This window comes from Sylvia atricapilla, chromosome 4, assembly GCF_009819655.1.
Source record: "Sylvia atricapilla isolate bSylAtr1 chromosome 4, bSylAtr1.pri, whole genome shotgun sequence".
Lineage (NCBI taxonomy): Eukaryota > Metazoa > Chordata > Aves > Passeriformes > Sylviidae > Sylvia > Sylvia atricapilla.
The window spans coordinates 680546-703353 of NC_089143.1; the positions used below are offsets into that span (position 1 = coordinate 680546).

The 22808-nt window shown below is 43.6% G+C and overlaps 1 protein-coding gene across 2 annotated transcripts in view; it reads right to left on the reverse strand.

Annotated features, from left to right (window-relative positions):
• CFAP97 (cilia and flagella associated protein 97) overlaps positions 1 to 22808 on the reverse strand; it is a 133939-nt gene that overhangs the window by 8973 nt on the left and 102158 nt on the right. The window contains exons 4-7 of one of the 2 annotated variants that reach the window (XM_066316880.1): positions 9871 to 10325; positions 9444 to 9642; positions 9279 to 9350; positions 880 to 1139 (exon numbers count right to left, since the gene is read on the reverse strand). In XM_066316880.1, the coding sequence (XP_066172977.1) occupies positions 880 to 1139; positions 9279 to 9350; positions 9444 to 9642; positions 9871 to 10325 (986 nt within the window). Of the gene's footprint in view, positions 1 to 879; positions 1140 to 9278; positions 9351 to 9443; positions 10326 to 22808 lie in introns of both variants that reach the window. The other variant, XM_066316879.1, reaches the window with a different exon arrangement.

Genomic DNA, 22808 nt, shown 5'->3' on the forward strand with positions numbered 1-22808 from the left:
CCAATTATTTGAACTATAATTGTATATCTCTCTCAAACACACTGATAAATACACAGGAGATACGAAAATGTCATTACATGTCTGTATCACAATTCAATTACTAAAAATATCTTATTGAAACCAATTTTACTTCTATTATTTGGGAACTCTGGCAATATCCCTACAAACTACTCTGAATTTTTGTTTTCCAGTGAAGTAAGCTATTGTAATTGCCACTGCACAGTGGCAGAGTGCTAAAAATATTCCAAGACAGAGATAGCTATGAGTCAAAAACCAAACCAGACATTGACTTTATATCCTCTGTGTTCCAAATATAATGGGTTTGATTATAAAATAATCCAACTTGCATTTGCTTGCATAAAATAAAACAAATTTGATTGTTTTATTTTATGCAAGCCTGTTTTTGAGAGACCAGTAGCCATGATGCATGTAGCAGAATGAACAAAGCAGAATGAACACTGCTTTATTTATTGTTTAACAGTTTATTTATTATTGTTTTATTTATGATTAAAAATTATTAAAAACTTATATAAATATATAAATTTTAAAGATATAAAAAATTATAAATTATTTATAAATTGTTTTAACAATTTATTTATTGTTAACACAGTGTTTTGAGCGTGTTAGCAATAACAGCTGATCCTCCTAAACGTTCCCAAAGTGGAGCAAATGCATGGAAATCAAAATCTAATTCAATCTGAGAAAAACCCCATCATTATTCCTACTTCTCTGCCAAGAGTCCAGGAACATGAATCCACCCACCACATGAATAACCCCACCACCACAGGAGTGGGACTTTACTGAAGATGCTCTGCAGCGCAGACCCACGCGCTGCCTCATGTGCTCCCCAAGGATTCACGCACGGCTCCCGGCACTCACCAGGTTTTCCCTGTGGATCCTCTGCTGCTCCCTGTGCCTGTTGAGGGCACTGTGGTAGAGCCTGGGCACGGGGGCTGCTGTCTGCACGGTGCTGCTCCTCCTGGGCCTGCCCGAGTGCCTGGACAGCTCCTTGAGCAGCCTCTGGTTCTCCCTGTCGATCTGCCTCACCTCCTCGTTGGTGAACGAGTAGTTCTTCCTCACTCCTCCCGATGGATGATCCACGGAGAGCTTCTGCTCTTTTTTATCCAACTGCAGGAAAGCTTTAAAACGGCAAAAAGGAACATAAACAGACTAGAAAACACAGGAACTCAGAACTAACCATAAACCAGAACCCAGAATCAAAACATAAATTAGATGCTTGCATATCGTAATTGAGATGTTCAGACTAATAATAATAATTCAGATGTTTGCACATAAAAGAAGATTGAAACTTTGCTCCTAAACTAATCTAAAGTACTCATCTCAGCTGAGAGGCAGAACTGTGTTTCAGACAGAGAACTGACACTGGGAAGCCTGACTCAAGGATACAAAGTGGATTTTGTTGATACTTAACTTCCCAAAGTGATTTTGTTGATACTAAACTCCTAAAGCAAGTCTACATCATATTGGTGGAGGAAACACAAAGGGAATGAAGAAAAGTAAATTTAATGGATGAAGAGAAATGAGTGAGCACATATAACCAAAGAAAAATTCCTGGGGCATGGAAATTTAAAACAGAAAGCAGAGAACAATGCCACCATGACAATAAGGTTTCAAGACAAAGAATGCATGCCTACAAACACACAGCAAGTTGACATGCACAACTGCAAGATCACTGCAAAAGCTCCCTCTCAGCCAGAGCCAGCTAGATTTATTACAGCTCCACTGCAGCTCTGCTCTATTTCCAAGCCTTTTCTTTCTAAAGCTCTGCAGCAGTTCTTCTGGCAATTGCTGTAAGAGTTTTGCTCTCATGGTGTTACAGCAAAGGCACTGCCAGGCCAGGTCAGAGTTCTGGGGCTGAGACAGACAAAAAGCCTTACCTGTGCAATTCCCCACACTCCTCCTGAATCACAGTGCCTTCAGAAGATATCCTACTTACTCCTAAAAGTCCCACCCAGGCAACACAAGCATCCAAAGCAGAAAGAAAAAAGAACCAACCAACCCACCCCCAGGCAGGCAGTAATATTCCCTCAGAAAACACTTCCCTATCAGCAATCTCTTTGCAAGAGATCTCTCAGACAGCCTGACAGTGAAAAAACCTCAAAGAAAAGCATTTTCTTACTTTAAAATGAAATTAAATCTTTGTTGCAGCATCTCAACTGATTTTATTTCGGAATTGGCGCAAGTAAATATTTGTCTTTGAGGAATTTAAGAACGGTATTCAAAATGCAAAGTCCAAACACTCTATGAATTTCATCATCCATCTAAAAGGAGAAAACTTGCACTTATCAGCATGTAGCCACTACAGGCAAGAGCTGTCCCCAGGCAGCTCTGAGGCTGCCCACCTCAGCCAGCTCTGCTTTTGTGTGTAAGAGAAGATGCAAATCAGGACACAAAGCAAACCAGTGCAGAGCAGTGTGCCAACCAAGGGTTAATACAGTATAAATGTCTGAAAAACACCTCCACAGTTTAGTAAGGCACTCTCAGGGTAAAACTAGTACAGCCATCAGCACCATGGAGCAGACAAACCTGGGAGGAGACTCATCCAGATACACCTACAAGGGACAAAGAGAAGTGTAAAGGAAATAACTAGAGCCACAGCATTCACATCAATGAATGTCTTTATTGGAACAAGCAAAACCAGCACTGCAGGACACAGCTGGGAGAAAGTAAACTGAACAACTATCTGAAGAAGACACCACATTAAATACCTGATAACTGTGTTATTCTGGAGCTGTGGAAGGTAACTTGACCTTTTGCCTTATATCCAGAACTCCTCAGGGGTTAAAGAGGGCTGCAGGTCGTACACAGAAGTGGAAATCAGGTTGTGACAAAGAACACTTGCTAAACTCAAGTCTTGGCCAGCCTTATGGCATCAGTGACACTGATGATGAACACGAGACATTTGAATTTATGGAAGACTGTCAGCACAAACTTCCAGCAATTCTTTTGCCTCTGTGGAAGGTGCCAACTAGTCAAAATCAATTTAAAGCAATTGCATTCTGGATAAAGACTTTTTCAATTAGAAATACAGGTTTTGTGCCTTCAGTGGTCAATGGCTTTGAATTCACTATAAAATAGCAGGCTATCCTTTGGCAGAGACTGTATGTATATTTTTGACTATAGCCAGTAAAGAAATTTAAAAGGCTTCAAGGGAATTACTTCCTACCTGTTTTCTGACTTTTCTGGTAAATCACTATTAGGTGTGATGAAAAAATAAAACCAGAGCAATGACATGGAACTTTCCCTTTTACCCCAAACTTGGTCAGCATTGCTCTACTGGACACTACTTCTTATATATGCAAGGAGAAAATTTTACTGCCTTTACTCCCATCTTGCAGCTTCTTCAGTGACATACCCCCTCAACACACAGACTTCTCTTTTTTCATTAATCTCTTCTTTCCTCAGCCTTTTTCCTTTGAATATGAATCACTTTACAGTGCCCATCCACACCTTTTATTATCCCCTTACCACAAAGATGGCCTTCCCCAATGGTGTCAGGCAGAAAGACACTCCATCCCACCCTCTGCAGTGTGCTCCTCATTCTCAGCCTCATTATTATTTATTTATTCTGAATGTAGAACCTGACTTTACCACTGCCAACAGCTTTCTGACAACTTCTGAGGCTGAGAGCTTGCTAACAGTCAAAATATTGACTTTATCACAACTCAAGAGAAATACACTGATACAGTGAAAGAATTAACAACACCACAAACATCGTGTGATGAAGTTACTGAGTGAAGCCTCAGGGGACAACTGCCAAAACCCAGTAATCTCTTGATAGATGCCTGAATTACAGAAAACTCATTAATTTTGCATCAGAAGTTCAGACCCAATACAATAACCCAATGAATGCAACAGCAAGTGTTTTTTCAAGGGACTGAAAGAAAATATCAATCTAAAACTCTCCAGTTCCTCAAACAATCTTTTTATTATTAGCCTTCCATATTGTTGGAGAAACCAAGAACCCATTTGAAATTTCACAACCAGATTTTTGCTGCAACACACCAAAGCATTGGATCAGGTAACACAGTAAAAGTACCTCGTTTGTTGTTCAAGTTGTTAATTAATTGGAGTTATGCTTTACTTGGTTAAGATCTATAGTCAGGAAGAATTCAATCTGCAAACATCACAGCAAAGCAAGCCATAACTTACTGGACCTACCCATAGATAGTCCTTTATAAACCACACAAGTACAACACTGATCTCCACAGGAACTGTGTCACAGGAGGGTCTAAACTTCAGCAGAAACAAGAGACACCAATGCATACTGTGTCACTTTAGCAAAAGAGCATTACTAACACCACGTAGGGCATGCATGTCCTAACAAAATCACAGAAGAAATCATCGCTCCAATAAATCACAGAAGCAATCCAGAGAGCACTGGGGAAAAACTTGTGCAGGTCTTCCTGAAGCAGAGGTGACATTCTTCCCGTGGTTCAGAGAGACATTTCTGTGCCCCCTGACTTTGAAATCAGCAGTAACAGCACCACTGCTCCCAGTCACCGGAGTGAAACCCTGGAAAATGTAAGCACCGTTTATACTGCACCACATTCCTGCTCTCACACACTTGGGGATTAGGGAATCCACAGCAGGAATATGTGTCCACCATGGCCTGAATGCAGGCCACCAGCACTCACTGCCAGCACTGCTCCATGGCAAACACAGAGGTGTCCAGCTGAGGTCAGCACGTGCCCACAGAACCAGGGACAACTCACCACTGATAAGCCAAAAGAGTAAAACTTAAAGTGCTATTCAGTACTGGTAGCACAGCTGATGTTGTATAACCCAGGTGTCTGAGTTTTGTAGTTATTTCAATGATTTATGCATCAATGCACCCACACTGCTCTTTAATCACAAAGCCTAAGCATGTGGATGGTTTATTACCTGACTGGTTTGGCAGTGACCACTGCCAATGTGAGATAACACTACAGTTTAACGTTATGATTTAAGTTTCTGAAGAGTTTGTAAGTCCTGGAACACTGAAATACGATTTACCTATCACATACACACCCCATCAGTGGGTAGGTAGTAATTTAACTAAACCACTAATTTCTTTCACTGTCAGTCTGACCTTAGATGTAATTTGGGGTAGAAGATAAATAAGCAGCAGCATTTGGGTAACAATGTGCACACTGTGCAAGGAAGGATTCACAGGATTTCTCTGGAAGCTGGTTTCCAAGGAAAGACACCTGACTTTTCTTTAAGCCATAAAGAAGCTATTTATTGCTTTCAATTTTCTAAGCATTGAAATAACCTTGCAGAAGGAGAAAGGCCAAATCTTAAGTAAATACAACTTATAATTAGCAAGTCAAATGCATTAGGACAGGATGATACAGCTGTCCTAACAACAATAAGGCTAAAATCAAAATCATGCATGTCTCAGAATATTTTGCAATCCCAATAGAAAATGCTTCAATCTTTACACTTGGCTGATATTTTATTTTATACTGCTACACATGCATATCGCATTTGAAAAGTACGAAAGGATTAAATAAATTACAGCTCTTCATCAATATACAGTCGTTGAAGAGTGAAACTATTTCCCCATGGTATCTCTAAACAAATACTTCCTAGAACACTCAGTATTTCAGTCCACAGGGCTCTTTAAAAGGGATTTTGGAGAATTCAAGATTTGGTGGGTTTTTTAAGGAAAGGAGAATGTCCTCCTCAGGTAAAATTTTTCCCTATTTAAACATGCTCAAATAGGGCTGCAAATTTAGATACTGCTTAGCAGCTTTTCTACATACATACTGCTTCAGCAAGAATGAGCACACATTTAACACAGCCCTAAAGATAATAAAGTGTCAGTTATCAAAAACTTGTTCTATCTCTTGAGTGACAAATAATATGGAAAAAAAAGTTAGTGATTTCTTCGTGTTCAGTTGAAGCTGCTATTTAATTTTCTACAACAGATTTCATTCAGAAACGCAGCCTTTTACTTCCATAATAATGATATTGATATTATAGAGCTTTTGACAGGAAGCTCTATTTTAAAAACCTAAGGCATAGAAGAGGGAAAAGGATTTATCAGCACAGAGAGGTCAGTGAGAGCTTGAGGGATAAAACTTGAGTCTGTGGCCAATTGCCCTACTTACCCCAGCACACCACCTCCTGGAGTTAATAATAGCTAATGCCAGGGATTTACAGCCTAATTCTCACAGACACTGCTGTAAAACCAGCAGGGATCAACCCCATCTGACAGAGAAGAAAACACCAAGTTCCAAATTCTTTAGCACTGTATAGGCCTTGTGCTATCCCACTGTATTGGTACCAAACAAATTTAAATAGGTACAGAGCAATTTTAGCAGACAGCTCTGTTCTGAGCTACAGAAATCATGAGATTTGTCTAAAATCTGCACAATAATCAAGACACAGGATCAAGCAAAATAGCATCAGAAAATTTTCCAATTTCTTTTTTTTCCCAGCTTTCTAACATGGTGATTTATGGAATTACCTTCAAAAACGATCTTTTACAATCTATTTATTTGCATTGCCATACTTAATTCCCTTTTTTTGTGTTTAGATTACTCAAGAGCACAGCAGAAGACAAAACTCTGACATTTTTAATTAGTATGGGTTTAGAATATTGCTTTCAGTTATTAATCTTCTGGAATATCTGCAAGGTTTATAGCAAAGTGGAAACATCATCGAATCACAAAACAATTACAGACAAAGATCTATCTATAACACCATGAAACAACTGAGAAACTGTATTTCTACCTGAAAATTTACACTCACACCTGCAATCAGCAGTACCCATCTAAGTGAAGTGCAATACAGAGCAGGGACACACACCATTTCCAACTACAGCTATGTTATTTGTGACATTTCACCTCGTTAAGAAATGCATAATGGAAAATTTAGCTTTTCTCAAGAACAAGTATAGCTCTAGGAGTTGGAAAGGCATGGTAAATTTTTGTCTAATACAATTTTTAAAATGCTTACAAATGAAGTTTTCCATATGAATACGAATAGATAAATGACATATAAAGAAAAAACTTTTGCAATTAAATTTAACTGCAACAGTTTCTAAATGTTTCTAATTAATTCTGCTTTAAGATACACCAACTACCTTGCTGCCTCTAGTAACCAGACTCTTCTGCTAGTCCAAAACCTGCTCTTTGAACAAATTTCTTTCCTTTCTTTGTTCCTGCAATTCTTTTTTAATACAAGAGATTCCAGTCCTCCCAAATGAATGCACTGGTAATGTGAATAATCAGACAAAATTACTGTGTGCCCCACAGAGACAACACAGTCACAGGTCACATGGAAATTCTGCAAGTGTCTGGGGACCTTGGGAAATTAAACTGGTATAATTGCTGTAAATGCTTAGGTCCAGCTATCTCACAAGCATATTTGACAAAAAGTTTAAATAAAATGCTTCAGCAGTATAAAGTACTGGAAGAATATTTTACTTTCAAAACAAACCCTGATTATTGAAGTATTTTTTCATGCACTCAGGTCTGGGCTTGCAGTGTTCTCACTGGAAGCAATGTTTATCCTATGCAATTCTGAGGAGCATTTAATGGAGACTGGTGGGCAAGGGAAAACTATTGGCACTTTTTTTTCCCTCTAACGTGTACAAAAAAATCTGTAAGCAATAACTCAGAATAAGATTAGCTCCTAATTATTTTTATATTTATTTATTTTGTTTATATTTATTATTGATATTTATTGATATTTATTTATTTTTATTTAATTTATTTATTAGCTCCCATTTTCCCAGACTAGTTACTTCCCACCATTAATAATTCTGCCCCAAGTAAACTTCAGAATGCCCAGACTAATGAAGCTGTGCTTGCTGATTCACTTGGGAGTGACAGACACATTAATCAGAACATTAGCTGCTAGACCATAGGAATTCTACTGCTCATTACTCTATTATTGTTATTTAGAATTAGTTTTCTGTTTTGGGAAAGAAGTTCCTCTCCCCAGCAGAGATTCACCTCTGAGCAATAACACCCATTTGTTTTAGAGATGAGATGAATCCATTGGTAATCACAGGTTATTAAACAGCTTCTTGCTAACAGGGAACAGATAAGGACATGGGACATCACCATTTCAATTCCCCATCAACAACTCTCCTGACATCATGTTTTCACAGCTGCCTGGGATGGTTTCTAGCACCAAAGAATGGCAGAAGAACAAGGACTGCTAGAGAAAAAGCTCTACCTTCCTTGATGGCTAGAGTTGCTTTTCTTAACATCAGAACAATTTCCATACAAATAAAATCCTCATTTTTTTTACTAACAGGTAAATTAAACCATGTATATAACACCTTCTAAATTGTTATTCCCTAGGAGCTCAGTCTGGCAAGGTGCAAAAGTGAAGAAACACAACAAATGCAGTTTTTTAGTCATGCCAGGCTTACCTCAACACAGCAAACCTGGCCTGGACTGTACCAGACCTAAACTGCACGAGGCTTTCCTCACTTGAGATCAGCAGATTTCTTGAGTCAAGCCTTTTTTATTCCACAGATTTTAGTACTGAAAACTCTGGGCCATGAAAACAAATGCAAAAACTCAGTGTAGATCTTAAAATACACACATGAGATCATCCAGGGCATTCTCACCCTACACAATGAAGGTGTGCAATGAATGCAGGGAAAGAGACTGCAACCTTTCTTAGGCTTTATTATTAAGATTTTAAAGTCTATTAGCCAGAAACTTAGAGTTTTAGTAAAGATTATCTGCTATTTTTCTTTTTAAAATACCTTTACTCAACCAATGGTATTTCAGAAGGCAGACACCTAGTCCAGGAAACAATTTCAAACACTTCTGCTTAGTTATCAAAAAAGGTAGTGTAAATTTAAGTTTATAAACACCATTTATAATGCAATGAAATTTTGGGTTGTCTTTCAGTTTTGGAGGTTGATAATCCAGCCTTTCATGTTTTAATTTAGATATTAAACATTGTGCCATAGTCCAGTACATCTTAAAATGCATGTGCAGTTTTATTAGCCAATTTATTAATGCATCAATTCTTTTTTAGCTTCACCCTATCTGCTTATCTTACTTCTAGGTATATGCAAACTAACCCATGATTCTTTTCTCTATTGCAGAATCAGTGCTATCACACAGAGAAGAATTCAAAGTACTATTACATAGAGAAGAATTCAAAGAATTAGATCAATACCACTTCAACAGCAATCAGTTTTAAAAACACCTATGGCATATGACAACCCCACTCTCTCTCTATTAGAACACAGTTTTTCTCAACAACTGGCAGATATGGTAAAAAGGAACTTTAAAGCTCACCTTTCAGAAGCTGATTCAGGTCCATGGCATCATGCAGGACTTTTCGACTGTATCTGCGATCAAACTCGGAATCTAGTGGAAAAAACACAGATATAAGATTGAATTGTCCAGCCCCACAGGTTTCACACAACCATTTTAGTGTTGTACTTAAATTCTCAAAATTACCATAGAGTTCTTGGTTCACATTTTCCTGTCTCTTTACTTTCAGTTTCTTCTCATTTGAGGCTACAAACTCGAAGGACTGGATGGGGCTGATGTCTGGGGTGGACAGAGGTGTCACATCAGTCACTGTGTCCTCAGACTCCTCCAGCTCCTCACCAAGCCTGGCTCTTCCTTCTGCCAGCTTCATTGCTGACTTGAATTTCTGTTTTGGAGACAGAAGAGCATTTCTACAAGCGTTCCTTTTGGGGGAAGGATGAGCTGAATCTGACAAACAGCTATCAGAATCCGTGTCAGAACAATCTGTATCTGAGCTTGAGGATGATGATGAGGAGGAGGATGAGGAGGAGGAGGAAGAGGAGGAGGAGCTGACAGTATATTTTTTGCTAGCCTTTTTAATGTTGTTTGGTTGCTTAGCTGACTTTGCTCTAACCTTCTGCTTTTTGCCATCGTCACTGCTATCTTCTTCATCTGTATAATAATCCTCTTCACCTTCTTTAACTATTTTAGGAATTCCAGCAGGAACAATCTCCTCTGTTCCCCTGTTTGCTGCAGGTGTTGCTCCAGATGTACCTGCATTCTCTGCAGCTGGGGAAACTGCCAAAGATGAAGCATCTTCAACAGGATCTTTGCTATTTTCTAGAGACTGATCCTTTTGCAAATCCATCTGCTTTTCTTCACTTTCCTTCTCACAACACTCCTCATCCTTTGAATCACAAACCAAGTCAGTGTCTGCAAGAGCTGCCTTTGTGCTTCCTTCCTCTGTACACTCCCCATTTTGTTCAGCTTTCTTTTTCTCCTCCTCGAAGTCACTGTCAAAGAAGGTGTGATCCACTTCACCATCGGATATGTCCTCAAAATGGTCCATAATGAAAGGTGCAGTGCCACCTGCAAGCAGCAGAAAACATTTCCACAGAGCTGAGTGAAAACCAACCCAAGAACACTTCCAGTAAAATAGCTTGGCTCTTCACTGGCTTAGCTCTAGTCATTTATAATTTTGCAATTAATTACATGAAGTTGCTAGAGACAATTCCCTAATGAGCTCAGTAAAAAAAATTAGTGCCCTCTTATCTTGCACACAAGTTATATGTTAGACCAGAAAGCTTTTCTTTAAGCCAAGCCATCACAATTTCCAAACTACTACTTCTAAGCAAATATGTAAAAAAAATTTAGCTGTTACTGGCTAAAAAATCTTAACTACTACAAACAAGCAAATAAAGTGTCTTATTTTTTTCCCCTTTAAGCTAGTGCCATTTGAAGCTAGAAGCACTTATGAGCTATCATTAGTTGGAATTTTATACTGTAAACCTTGTCTGTATACAGTGGTCACCATCTAGGCTGACACAGCAGATTTTCAGCCCTTAAAATCAGGAGAAATTTCAATTTATACCAAAAGATCCATGGCTCCAAGGTTACATGGTGACAGATGTAGGGTGTGTCAGTGTTCACGTTTTAGTTTGGACAAGGAGCTGCTTTTCATAACAGTCCTCTGTAACTCACACTCCAGAGTACAGTGAGGACATTTCAATCTTTCAGATGAACCTAGACTTTAAAAAGTGTGATCCAGTGCACAAATCTGCTCCTATTATGTCCTACTTCTGACAAAATTTTATGGTGTTTGATCTTATGCGGCAGGAGGATATAAAAGTTACCACTCATTAGTAGTGTGTATATATATATAGAAGAGTTAAAATAAAAAAAATCTCAACACCCCACAACCAAATAAAATTTGCCAGTACCAAAGACTACCAGTTCCACCTAGCCAGAGGCACTTTTCTCCTGCTTTTTGCAACAGATTTCAGATAAATTTAGTAAGCTACAATCAAAAAATCTGTAATATTCTTTAGACCCAAGGAAACCAAACATGAAGACAGTGGAAGCAACCATAAAAGGCTGGAGAACCAGAATATTTTACAAGATGGATGGTCTCCCTTAAACCACGTAGAGTTTGTTGCCATGGCAAACAAAGGTAGAAAAAAGGGATTTCCAGGAAAGGTTCTAGCTAAAAAAGGCTTCAAAATACAGATTTTTTTAAAGGTCATTTGGATATTCTGCCATTTCTCAAATAATACTAGTTCAGAGGAACTGAAAATACACCCCTCAAATCACAACAAAAACCCAAAAATCTGGAACCTCCTGTGCTTTTAAAAATCACAAAGCCAAAGAACTGAAAAGAGACTTCTTATGGTTAGATGCTGTGTAAAGCTGAAAAACACTATGAAGCAGCAGAAGCAGAGATGAATTTCCAGGACCACAAAGATAACTAACTGTCTAAAGCACCCAGCTCTTCCAAGAGCAACAAAACCACGGAGTAAAACACTTTTGGGAACGCAGATACCCAGCAAGGGAAAGGCTCCCAGGAGAGCAGGTGTTGAGGAAAAGCACCCTGCTGCTTCCAGAATACTCCATCATCTCCCTCTCCATCCCACCAGGGTGGTCCATAACACACACAGCCCCCTGTGCTCACAGAATACTCCATCCCCATCCCACCAGGGGGTCCATAACACACACAGCCCCCTGTGCTCACAGAATACTCCATCATCTCCCTCCCCATCCCACCAGGGTGGTCCATAACACACACAGCCCCTGTGCTCACAGAATACTCCATCCCCACCCCACCAGGGTGGTCCATAACACACACAGCCCCCTGTGCTCACAGAATACTCCATCATCTCCCTCCCCATCCCACCAGGGTGGTCCATAACACACACAGCCCCCTGTGCTCACAGAATACTCCATCATCTCCCTCCCCATCCCACCAGGGTGGTCCATAACACACACAGCCCCCTGTGCTCACAGAATACTCCATCCCCATCCCACCAGGGTGGTCCATAACACACACAGCCCCCTGTGCTCACAGAATACTCCATCCCCATCCCACCAGGGTGGTCCATAACACACACAGCCCCCTGTGCTCACAGAATACTCCATCCCCATCCCACCAGGGTGGTCCCATAACACACACAGCCCCCTGTGCTCACAGAATACTCCATCCCCATCCCACCAGGGTGGTCCATAACACACACAGCCCCCTGTGCTCACAGAATACTCCATCCCCATCCCACCAGGGTGGTCTGTAACACACACAGCCCCCTGTGCTCACAGAATACTCCATCCCCATCCCACCAGGGTGGTCCATAACACACACAGCCCCCTGTGCTCACAGAATACTCCATCTCCATCCCACCAGGGTGGTCCATAACACACACAGCCCCTGTGCTCACAGAATACTCCATCATCTCCCTCCCCATCCCACCAGGGTGGTCCATAACACACACAGCCCCCTGTGCTCACAGAATACTCCATCATCTCCATCCCCATCCCACCAGGGTGGTCCATAACACACACAGCCCCCTGTGCTCACAGAATACTCCATCCCCACCCCACCAGGGTGGTCTGTAACACACACAGCCCCCTGTGCTCACAGAATACTCCATCTCTATCCCACCAGGGTGGTCCATAACACACACAGCCCCCTGTGCTCACAGAATACTCCATCATCTCTCTCTCCATCCCACCAGGGTGGTCCATAACACACACAGCCCCCTGTGCTCACAGAATACTCCATCCCCATCCCACCAGGGTGGTCCATAACACACACAGCCCCCTGTGCTCACAGAATACTCCATCATCTCTCTCTCCATCCCACCAGGGTGGTCCATAACACACACAGCCCCCTGTGCTCACAGAATACTCCATCCCACCAGGGTGGTCCATAACACACAGCTCAGGATGACTGCCTCCTTGGCCATGTCCCTGGCTCTTACTCAGCCTTACCATCACTGCCCTAGAGCTGAAACACTTCCCAGTGCAGAGGGCCACCTCTCCACCACGTCTCCTTCCCTTCTGAGGAGCTGAGACCCATCCCCTGCAGCACTCCAGGCACGACAATCACCCCACAGCAGTGACTACACCATGGCCAGTGCCTTCTCCTGGGTTTGTGTGCACTGCTGCAGGCACTTCATCTGGGCTATGGATCCTGCAGAGCCTGCAATGTGCAACTGTTGGGGAAATCCTGACAGCTTCTCTACAGCACCTCCATAAAAGGATAATATTTTTTATTATATAAACGCATGCACAGTAGAAAAATAAAAAACAATCAGAAGAGTAACACATGATTTAAATTTAATTTTCTGCCTCACGTAATCTAAGCCAGAAGGGAACAGAACCTGTGAAGTATAGACCATGAATCATTTATTTAGCATGTATAACATGAACAAAGCAAGTTCTAGCAAGAAAATGAACATAGGAAGTAAGAGTTTGAAATAAACCCCTTTCTTCTCCATGATAAGAAGCTATTATTGCTTACAGAACTAGCATCTCTCCAGCTCCTAACTGGAAATATGACTGATCAGTAAAAGCAGGCCCGTGGTGTATTTCACTTGTATAAACACAGATATGAAATACTCTTTACTGAAGACACAAGAGCACAAGGGGCTAAGGCAAAAAGGTTTACAGGTGGATGCAGACAAACTGGGACAGCTTAACATGGCTGAAAACTTTAGTCTAGCTCAAAATAAAACGTTTTACATCCAGGTATTTTCAGTCTGTAATGCTACACCTGCAAAGAGACTGACCCAACAGTGTCTCATCAGCTCTGATGTGTACCACAGCTTCTCAGGTGACTCTTCTGAAGTGAGGATGGGATTTAACAAGACAAAAGGGCAGTGTAGAGCTGGCAAAAGGTGATAAAAGACAGCAACACGCTGGCCCATTGCTTTCCACCGTTGATGGCAGGCTGGGAGCACACATCCTCCCACTGCACATCACCCAGGAGCAGCTCACCTCCCCTGGGCTGCTTCCCAGGAGGACTGAGACACAACTGCTCCACAGACAGTGACCAGCAGCACAGGAGGGGTCATCTGGCAGCTTGGCTCTGCCCAAGGGGAGCAGTTATTCCACTGCCAAATGCATATTTCACTCCTCTGGTACCAGTCCCTAACAACTTCAGCCTTCTCTTAACTGGAAACCAACGTGCCGTGCCTCCCACTCAGTCATTCACAAGCCAAAGGTTAATGAATTCTGTCACTTACATCAAAATCAAATGAGGAAATAAACAAAGAGATGGTATTTCTGGATCCTATTCCATTCCTGCATTGAGAGTGTATCCAACAGAGCTGGGATTTGCCAAGACAATGCAATACAGAGAGGTGATTTTGCTGATAAAGCATGCCCAAATCAATAAATTGGCTCTGTTCATAATGTCACACCCATTTAGACACAACACAGTGTAATTTTACTTCTGGGAGAAATACAGAGTCCTGCTGTGTTGCCTGTTTTTAAAACACAGAGTCAACAAGTGATACTCTGAAATCCCCCAAAAACCTCTCATTACAGTCAAATACTTACAACTAACTGCTAATTTTAGTGACCATTATATTTATTTACAAAAATCCCACATGCTTTTTGTGGCTTTCTGCCATGAAACCCTCTAAGAAAAGCATGATCAACTCCAAAGAGCAGGCTGGCCATTCATTATTTGCCAGATCTTATTTTACTGTAGTATTTCTTCTCCCCATGTTAATTCTCTACCTCTTACCCCATTTTTCCTGCAGCTGTAACAATCACTTATTACCATGGCCAAGCACATCCTTTTGCCTTTGTCTCTACCCCACTGCAGCTTTTCCTAGTTTAGGAAGAACTAGTTTATAGAGACATTAATTTTGAAGGACTTCAGTTAAACTAGACATTGCTGAGGGAGACTTCCCTTTGCTAACTGGATGTTGTTGAGGTAAACTTCCCTTTGTTAACATAAGCCAGCTGTAAGGAACTGATAAATCAGGAGACCTGTCAACTTAATCAATAGACTCCAAGAACACAATGTGATCATAAATGAGATAGTCTTGAGAAAACAGGATCCAGGTGTCACCAACACTAAAAGGTTAAAAAGGCAAAGCGAGGAAGACCCATCTTACTTCATCATTTTGAGACTCCACCCCATAAGAAGGACCACCGACCCATTTCAAAGAACAAACTACGCATGCTTAATTGCTTTTTGGCTAATTACCATCCGAAGGGGGAATGGGATGGAGCAGAGTCATGAATATGCATTTGTGTTTTGGGTATTCAACACTTTTGGACATAAAAAGCCCCTGTGATCATCTGTAAATTGTGGTGTGTATTTGGGAGCCATCCCATCGTAATAAACACACACTTTGTAACTCCAAACTGTTAGACTCTTTGTCTGTCAGAGGTGGATATTGGTATTAGATCAATATCCATATTTTTAATCAATCATTACACCACTTTTGAATCCCCTCAAGCCTGACCCATCTAAGATCAGAAGGCAGTGGCCATGTAGCCACATCATGACCCTGCTCACACGAAAAATTGAGGGTTTTCCCCTGACACCCTCCTCCATGCCAACAAACACATCACGACCCTCTCACACAGAAAATTGAGGGTTTTCCCCTGCCAGCTGCAGCACACCTGAGAGATTTCTGTAGGCAATGCCCAAGAGCAGGCAAGACTGTAATCTGAAGGATCTTCTACAAAGGTGGGATGGGACATAAAAAGTCAGGTAGTCAGCATACAGACTTAGCTGTGGGTTTGTGTTTCAGCACATCCTGCCTTTTGAAAACATTTTTGAATGTCAGAACCTAACACTTACAAGGTACATTAAGTACCCAGTGAAAGATTTGAGGTGCTTTAAACTTGGTGAAACTTTGAAGTTATCCACTAAATCTTTCACTTTTTAAAATGCATACCACCTGAAAGTTGTGCACCTAAGAAATAATACTGAACTATTACTTTATATTAATATTAAAAATGAGAAATAGTACTGAAATAAATCATAGAGGAAAAGACAAAAATCAACATTCAGGTACAAGCAGCGATCAGCTTGCTTTCCTTTTAAAGCACTCTGCTTTCAAAATCAAGGAGGATAATGATTTATACATTAAAACTAATGTATAAAGGAGGAGAGGAAAACTGGGTTTGTTCCTTATCTTGTCACATAAAAACTCCCAGGAAAGCTGGTTTTGTCCCCATGTGGTAACACAGATTCCTGGCATGCAGACACCACACTCTGAGCTGCATGTTATAAATCCTCTGAAGGGCCTAAATCATAAGACCCTGGTGTTTAAGAGAAGGGGAAAACAAGACCTTTACACATCCTAGGGGCTGAATCAGAAATGTCTGATGGTTTGTGCTCACCCTGTACATCACCACAAAGGCCATAACACAGATATAGTTCACTCAAGATGACTCAATAGTATGTTCACAACAACAACAAAAGAACAGACATTATCTAAGGAAGTATTAAAAAACATGTAAAGTATCAGAAGCAGTATAATATTGTATTTAGCTCCAAGAGGACACCTTCTGTTTTAGGCTTGGAAGTGTTTTAAATGAAAGACTTATACTACCAATGGTACATGTTCTTCATGGCATTCCAAAATCTTCTGATTTACATCCTCATTATTTCTGTTCTAGAATCCTGTCCCCCCTAACCCTGCTGACTGCCAAACTGCCTCTTGTGTGGGAACTGGGAGAAGCTGAAAATGCCAAAGGAACCACACCTGGCTCCTTCTCCCTGCCTTCCTCACTTTTGCTGAAGCTTAAAAAAACCCCAGCAAAGAAACAAAAAAAAAAAGACAAATTTGAAAACATCTAGAAGAGAGTAATAAAAATGTCAGGATGAGAAAAGTTCTACTTTGGGGGGTTTGTTGGTTCAAAAGAGGGAAAATGTGAGAAAACACCAGTTTTAAAACCCACATATGTGACAACCCACACGTATTCAGCCCTATTTACCTCCTCTTAAATTCAAGCTTTCATATTTGTTACTAAGAACACACAAATATGCAAAGGAAGAAATATAACTCTTAGGAAACAACTTCCCTGAAGTGAAACCCTCAGTGGATGAAACAGCTAGTCTCTTCAGCCAATATTCTGATTTGCAGGCTCAGAGAACAACACCTCCTACATCTGTTCTGCATCCTTGGTTCTCTCTGCTGGACACAATGGAAGGATTTTCCCTGTATGCTGTAAGATAAATATATTAACTCCCAAACCTAGACAGGTTAGCCCTCCAGAACAGCAGCTCTGTCTCAGACACGTGGGCTCACCAGAGATGCTTCTAAGTACCAGAAAATCCTGGAGCAACAATCAATTGCTGTCATGATTAGAGCAAATAAAAGCACACCAAAGAGCCCAGGCAGCTGCTGGGCAAAGGCTCTCAAATCAATGTACAAGGCAGGGAGGAGAAAGAACAGGCAGAAATGGGGAGGGGGGAAAGGAACAATATTTCCCCTTGAGCCAAAACCAAGCCGTTCCCCTACTGTGGAAAGCTGGAATACGTTGTGCTGAGAGATGTGTATCTGTCCTCCAGGACTTCATTCACAGAAACACATGAAATATTTGTTCCTGAGGCTCTGTAGCAAAGATCACCCTGTGACCTCTGGAGCAGAAAGGCTGGGTCAGAGAACACTGGGGTTAAATGATGGGAGTGATGATGTTCAGGTCTGTCTGAACAGACCATGGCTATTACTCATTGCTGAGAAGCCCAAGAGAATGATTCACAAACCCTCTAAAGCAGGAAGAAAAGCAGCAGCTTACAATTACAATTAAAAATAAAGACAATGAATCATATGTTGGTTGATAAAAGCAGCAGCAGCTTCTGGAAGGCCTTCCACTTGTACAAGCATCAGTGACACCATCCACACTGAAGCCTCATGGGGCTCACTGCCTGGAAAAACTCCAGCTATCTCAGACTAAAAGGCTGCAAGCTGCTGGGGGAAAAGTGGTCACTGGTGTTCATCTTTCCCAAAAGTGACCCATAGCCACAGCCTTTGAGAAGTATAGAACAGGTATGAAAACCCCAGAAAAGGACAGACTGCCAGGCAGTGATGGTGAAGAGCAAAGGTCCAGCTTTGTTTTCCCACTCCTTCTACACTGCTACAGATCTGGGAAGAGTATTTCTGTTTCCAATATCAAGATTTAAATTGGAAAGCAACATATATTCAACCAGGCTATCCACAACTGAAGGGGGAGAGTCTGGCACAGCAGTTCAAAACTGCTGTTCAAAAATGCAAGAAAAAAAGGAAAACTGCTCTTATTAAAGCAAAGTTTCAGCTTATCTGCCAGGTAAAGGCTGCACTTGGATTTGCCAGTCCTGAAACAGATGGAATAAAGGAATCCAGTACACCCCTTCACAAACTACTGAGGGAGTCCAGCAGCAGAGAAATCACAGCAAATTTCTGAATATGAGTTTAGAACACACACAATACAGTTTTACAGATGTAACAATTACATTCTCCACAACCCCTGAAAAAAGATGCAGTTCTTAATTTTTCAGTGATATATTTCTATATGAGAGGAACATGCACTGCCTGGTAGAGATAAGCAGGAGGAAAGCATAGAAAATCAGTCACTCAATCAGTCTGTAAAGGGCAGCTTCAAAAATATCACTTAGGAGGAGGCTAAATATATTTCTGTTTCCTCAGAATGTGTGTAAGGGGCAAATGAGGTAAAAGCCTCTTGAGATAATCTCTTGCACTGTATTTTTGTGACTCGCTCCTTCCTTCAGATGAGACAATATCAAGCCTGGAAAAGCAGGTAAGAGGTTGAAACACAGGGCTCTATTAGATTCATAAACAGGTTTCCTGGAGTTCCAGTGTTTATAATTACAATGGAAATGACAATATTCATTAGTGAATTGGGATTAACATCAGTTGAGATTGCTGGATGGAAATAACCAGGCCAAGGAACACAGATCATGTTTTACACCCAACTATCAGCAGTCCTGGTCAAACAGAACATCAGGAAGCCAAGAATGAAAGAGCTTTAAGAAACAGGAAGGTAGCAGCTCACTGCCTCTCTCCCATGAATTCAGGGAGCACCCAGACTCCCCAGGATCCAGCTCACCCTCAGACTCTTAGATCTAAGCTCCAGCTGTAAGATTAAGTCATCTGAAAGGGCAGACTTGAAAAAGCTTGTAGGTGCCACAGATAACCATACAAAAGCTGCACTTTGAGGTGTTCCTGAGTCCAGCCTCTCAAGGGACTGGCCAATTCAGTCTCCATGGATTTAGCAGTCCTAAGGCCCTCTGAACAAGAGAAACACAGGGCCCCCTGAGTGCCCTTCTGGACACAAAACCAGAGCAAAAACCAGCAGGTCACAACAGCTTTACCTTCCAGAAAAGGAACAGAATGCCCCCCAACTACTTGTCCTTTTCTCTGGTTTCTATTCCAAACCATTAAAGTCTTGTCTAGGTTTAGAAAATCAAAATAAGAACATATGCACTACAGAAAAACAAAAAAAACCCAAAACACCAGGAAAGCAAGAAGAAGTGCTGGAAGAGCTTGAAGTATTCCAGAAGCAGAGTGCAAAGCTCTGACAACTATATTTTTAAATGCCAATTATTTCACAAACCCATTCTTAAGCTTACTTATTTTTTTAGCAATGACAACTTCATTTTAGTCTTCAAATAACTCCACTGAAGAATTTAACTTTGTGGAACTTTGTTTTCTCCCTACTGACAATTCCAGCCACCACTTTCTATCCAAAAAAGAGAGATGAACTATTTTTTCAAAGAAGCAAAAACGTGTACAATGCATTCCATGCAATATTGAGCACCTCACTACAGACAAAAGCAGGGATACAAAAGAAATTTGAATTTTTGCTATTTCTATTACATTCACTCCATCCTACGTTGCTGTCCTGGTGTTTTATGAACGCTGCACAGGAATTTTAACCTCACAATTTTAAAATATGTACACGTCCAAATACAAACACTAGATTATTTTTTATTATTATTATTTCTGTTATATAGTACGAATATAAAAGCACAAGTATTTGAATACTATAATTAAACCAGTTTTCAAAACAACTGTTTGGAAAGGAAAAACTTCAGCCAGGCATAAAGATTATACGACTTTAAATTAAGTTGTGCTTATAAACCATGTTGAACTACATTTTAAAATGCTGGGAAAACTCCAGATAAAAAGCCCAACATTTGACAAGACAACATGGGACGGTACATAAAAGTACCATTTTGATGCAGCACCTCACTGGGTCTCCCTCAAATTAATTCAGCACTCTGCTGTGCTGCAGGAGCCACGTTTCAGAGCCCCATTTGTGATTTTTAAGCTAATCCAGAGGGCCAAGAGTTATTTCCCAAAGCTTTGGGAGCCCGTGCCGGGCAGCAGGAGCTTGGTCCACGTGTAACAGCGTGCAAACGGGATTCGTGCCGTGAATAACCCGCTCCAGGCAACCGGTTCGCAATAATCATCGCATGAGTATCGAGATCTTCATCATGATATTCATCATCAGTGAATGCAATCCGCTGACAGTCATTAACCGAGCCGAAAGAGCGCTCTGAGCTCCATCAGGGCACCGCTGCGGGACACCGCCAACGGAGACAGGATGGTCTTCGGGAATTATAGAACGGGGAAAATATAACGCACGTGCACACACGGATGGAACACGGCTCCCACCTGGTTTCGGGAAAGAACCGCCTCAGTCGGCGCAGGAACGCGCCCGTCGTTCCCAACCGCCCCCAACCGCCCTCAAGGCGCCTTCCGCGGCGAGGAGGCAGCGCAGGCCGCACCGGCCGGCCGGCAGCCCCGGCGACAAGCGGCAGCCCCGGCGACAAGCGTGTCCGCCGGCCCCGCTGCCGGCTTTGTTGTGGAAACCTCGCGGGGAGCGGATACTCACGGCCACGGGAGACAGCGACAGCGGCCCGCGGAGGCGGGAGCGGCGCGGCGCCCAGGCCGCTCCTCACGGCCGCCTGCGCCTGCGCGGCCCCGCCACCCCGCCCGGCCCGCCCACCCCGCGGCCCCGCCCACCCCGCCCGGCCCGCCCATCCCGCCCGGCCCCGCCCATCCCGCCCGGCCCCGCCCATCCCGCCCGGCCCCGCCCATCCCGCCCGGCCGCCCATCCCTCCCGGCTCCGCCCCGCGAAGCCCCGCCCACCCGCTCAGCTCCGCCCCTCGCGGCCCCGCCCACCCCTCGCGGCCCCGCCCTGCTCCTGCGCGGCCCCGCCCACCCCGCGCGGTCCCGCCCACCCCGCCCGGCTCCGCCCCGCGAAGCCCCGCCCACCCCGCCCGGCTCCGCCCCGCGAAGCCCCGCCCACCCCGCCCGGCCCGCCCCGCTCAGCTCCGCCCTGCTCCTGCCCGGCCCCGCCCACCGCCCGGCCCCGCCCACCCGCCCGGCCCCGCCCACCCCTAGAAGCCCCGCCCCTCCAGCCCGCCCCACTCCGCGCAGCCCGCCCACCTCCTGCTCGGCCCCGCCCACCCCGCGCGGCCCCGCCCCGCGCCGCCGGACGGGAAGAGGCGTGGCCGGGGAGGGGCGGAGTCTCGGTGGGCGGGGCCGGGGGGCGGGAGGGAGCCGGCCGCCCTCAGGGACGGGCTCGCCACAGAGCCACGGGAACGAGGCGGGAAAAGGCTCTGAAATAATCGACTGCACCTTCTGACCGGTCACACGTGTCAACCAGACCACGGCGCTGACTGCCACGACCAGTCTTCTCTCAAACGCCTCCAGGGACCGCGGCTCCACCAGCTCCCTGAGCAGCCTGTGCCAGTGTGTGATCACCCTTTCTGTGAAGAAACTCCGCCTGATGTCCAGCCTAAACCTCCCCTGGTGCAGCTTAAGGCTGTGTCCTTTAATCCTGTCACTGGTTGCCTGGCAGAAGAGGCCGATCCGCACCTCCTTTCAGGTAGATGTAGAGAGCGATAAGGTCTCCCCTGAACCTCCTCTTTTCAGGCTAAACAACCCCAGCTCCCTCAGCTCCTCTTCAGGCCCCTGCTTCAGACCTTTCACCAGGTTCATTTCCATCCTCTGAACTCCGGCGTTTCAATGCCTCACCTGAACTGAGAGGTCCAGAAGTGGACACAGTTCTCAGGTAGTTCCAGTGTCAGGGGTACAGGGGAAGAGTCACTTTCCTACTCTTTCTGGCCAGCTCTTCTGACAGCCACATATTCTGATGTCTGACAGACATCCGTCCCCTCCTTTGCCCTTCTGTGGGAATGGGGCAGAGGGCTGGGCCATGAGGGCCCCAGGTGAGGTGTCTGTGGCCCAGGTGAGGGGACTGTGCCCCAGGTGATGTGACTGTGGCCCAGGTGAGGTGGCTGTAGCCCAGGTGAGGTGGCTGTGCCCCAGGTGAGGTGACTGTGGCCCAGGTGAGGTGGCTGTAGCCCAGGTGAGGTGGCTGTGCCCCAGGTGAGGTGGCTGTGCCCCAGGTGAGGTGTCTGTGCCCCAGGTGAGGTGACTGTGCCCTAGGTGAGGTCGCTGTGCCCCAGGTGAGGTGACTGTGCACCAGGTGAGGTCACTGTGGCCCAGTTGGAGGTGAGGTGACTGTGCCCAGGTGAGGTGGCTGTGGCCCAGGTGAGGTGGCTGTGCCCCAGGTGAGGTGGCTGTGCCCTAGGTGAGGTCG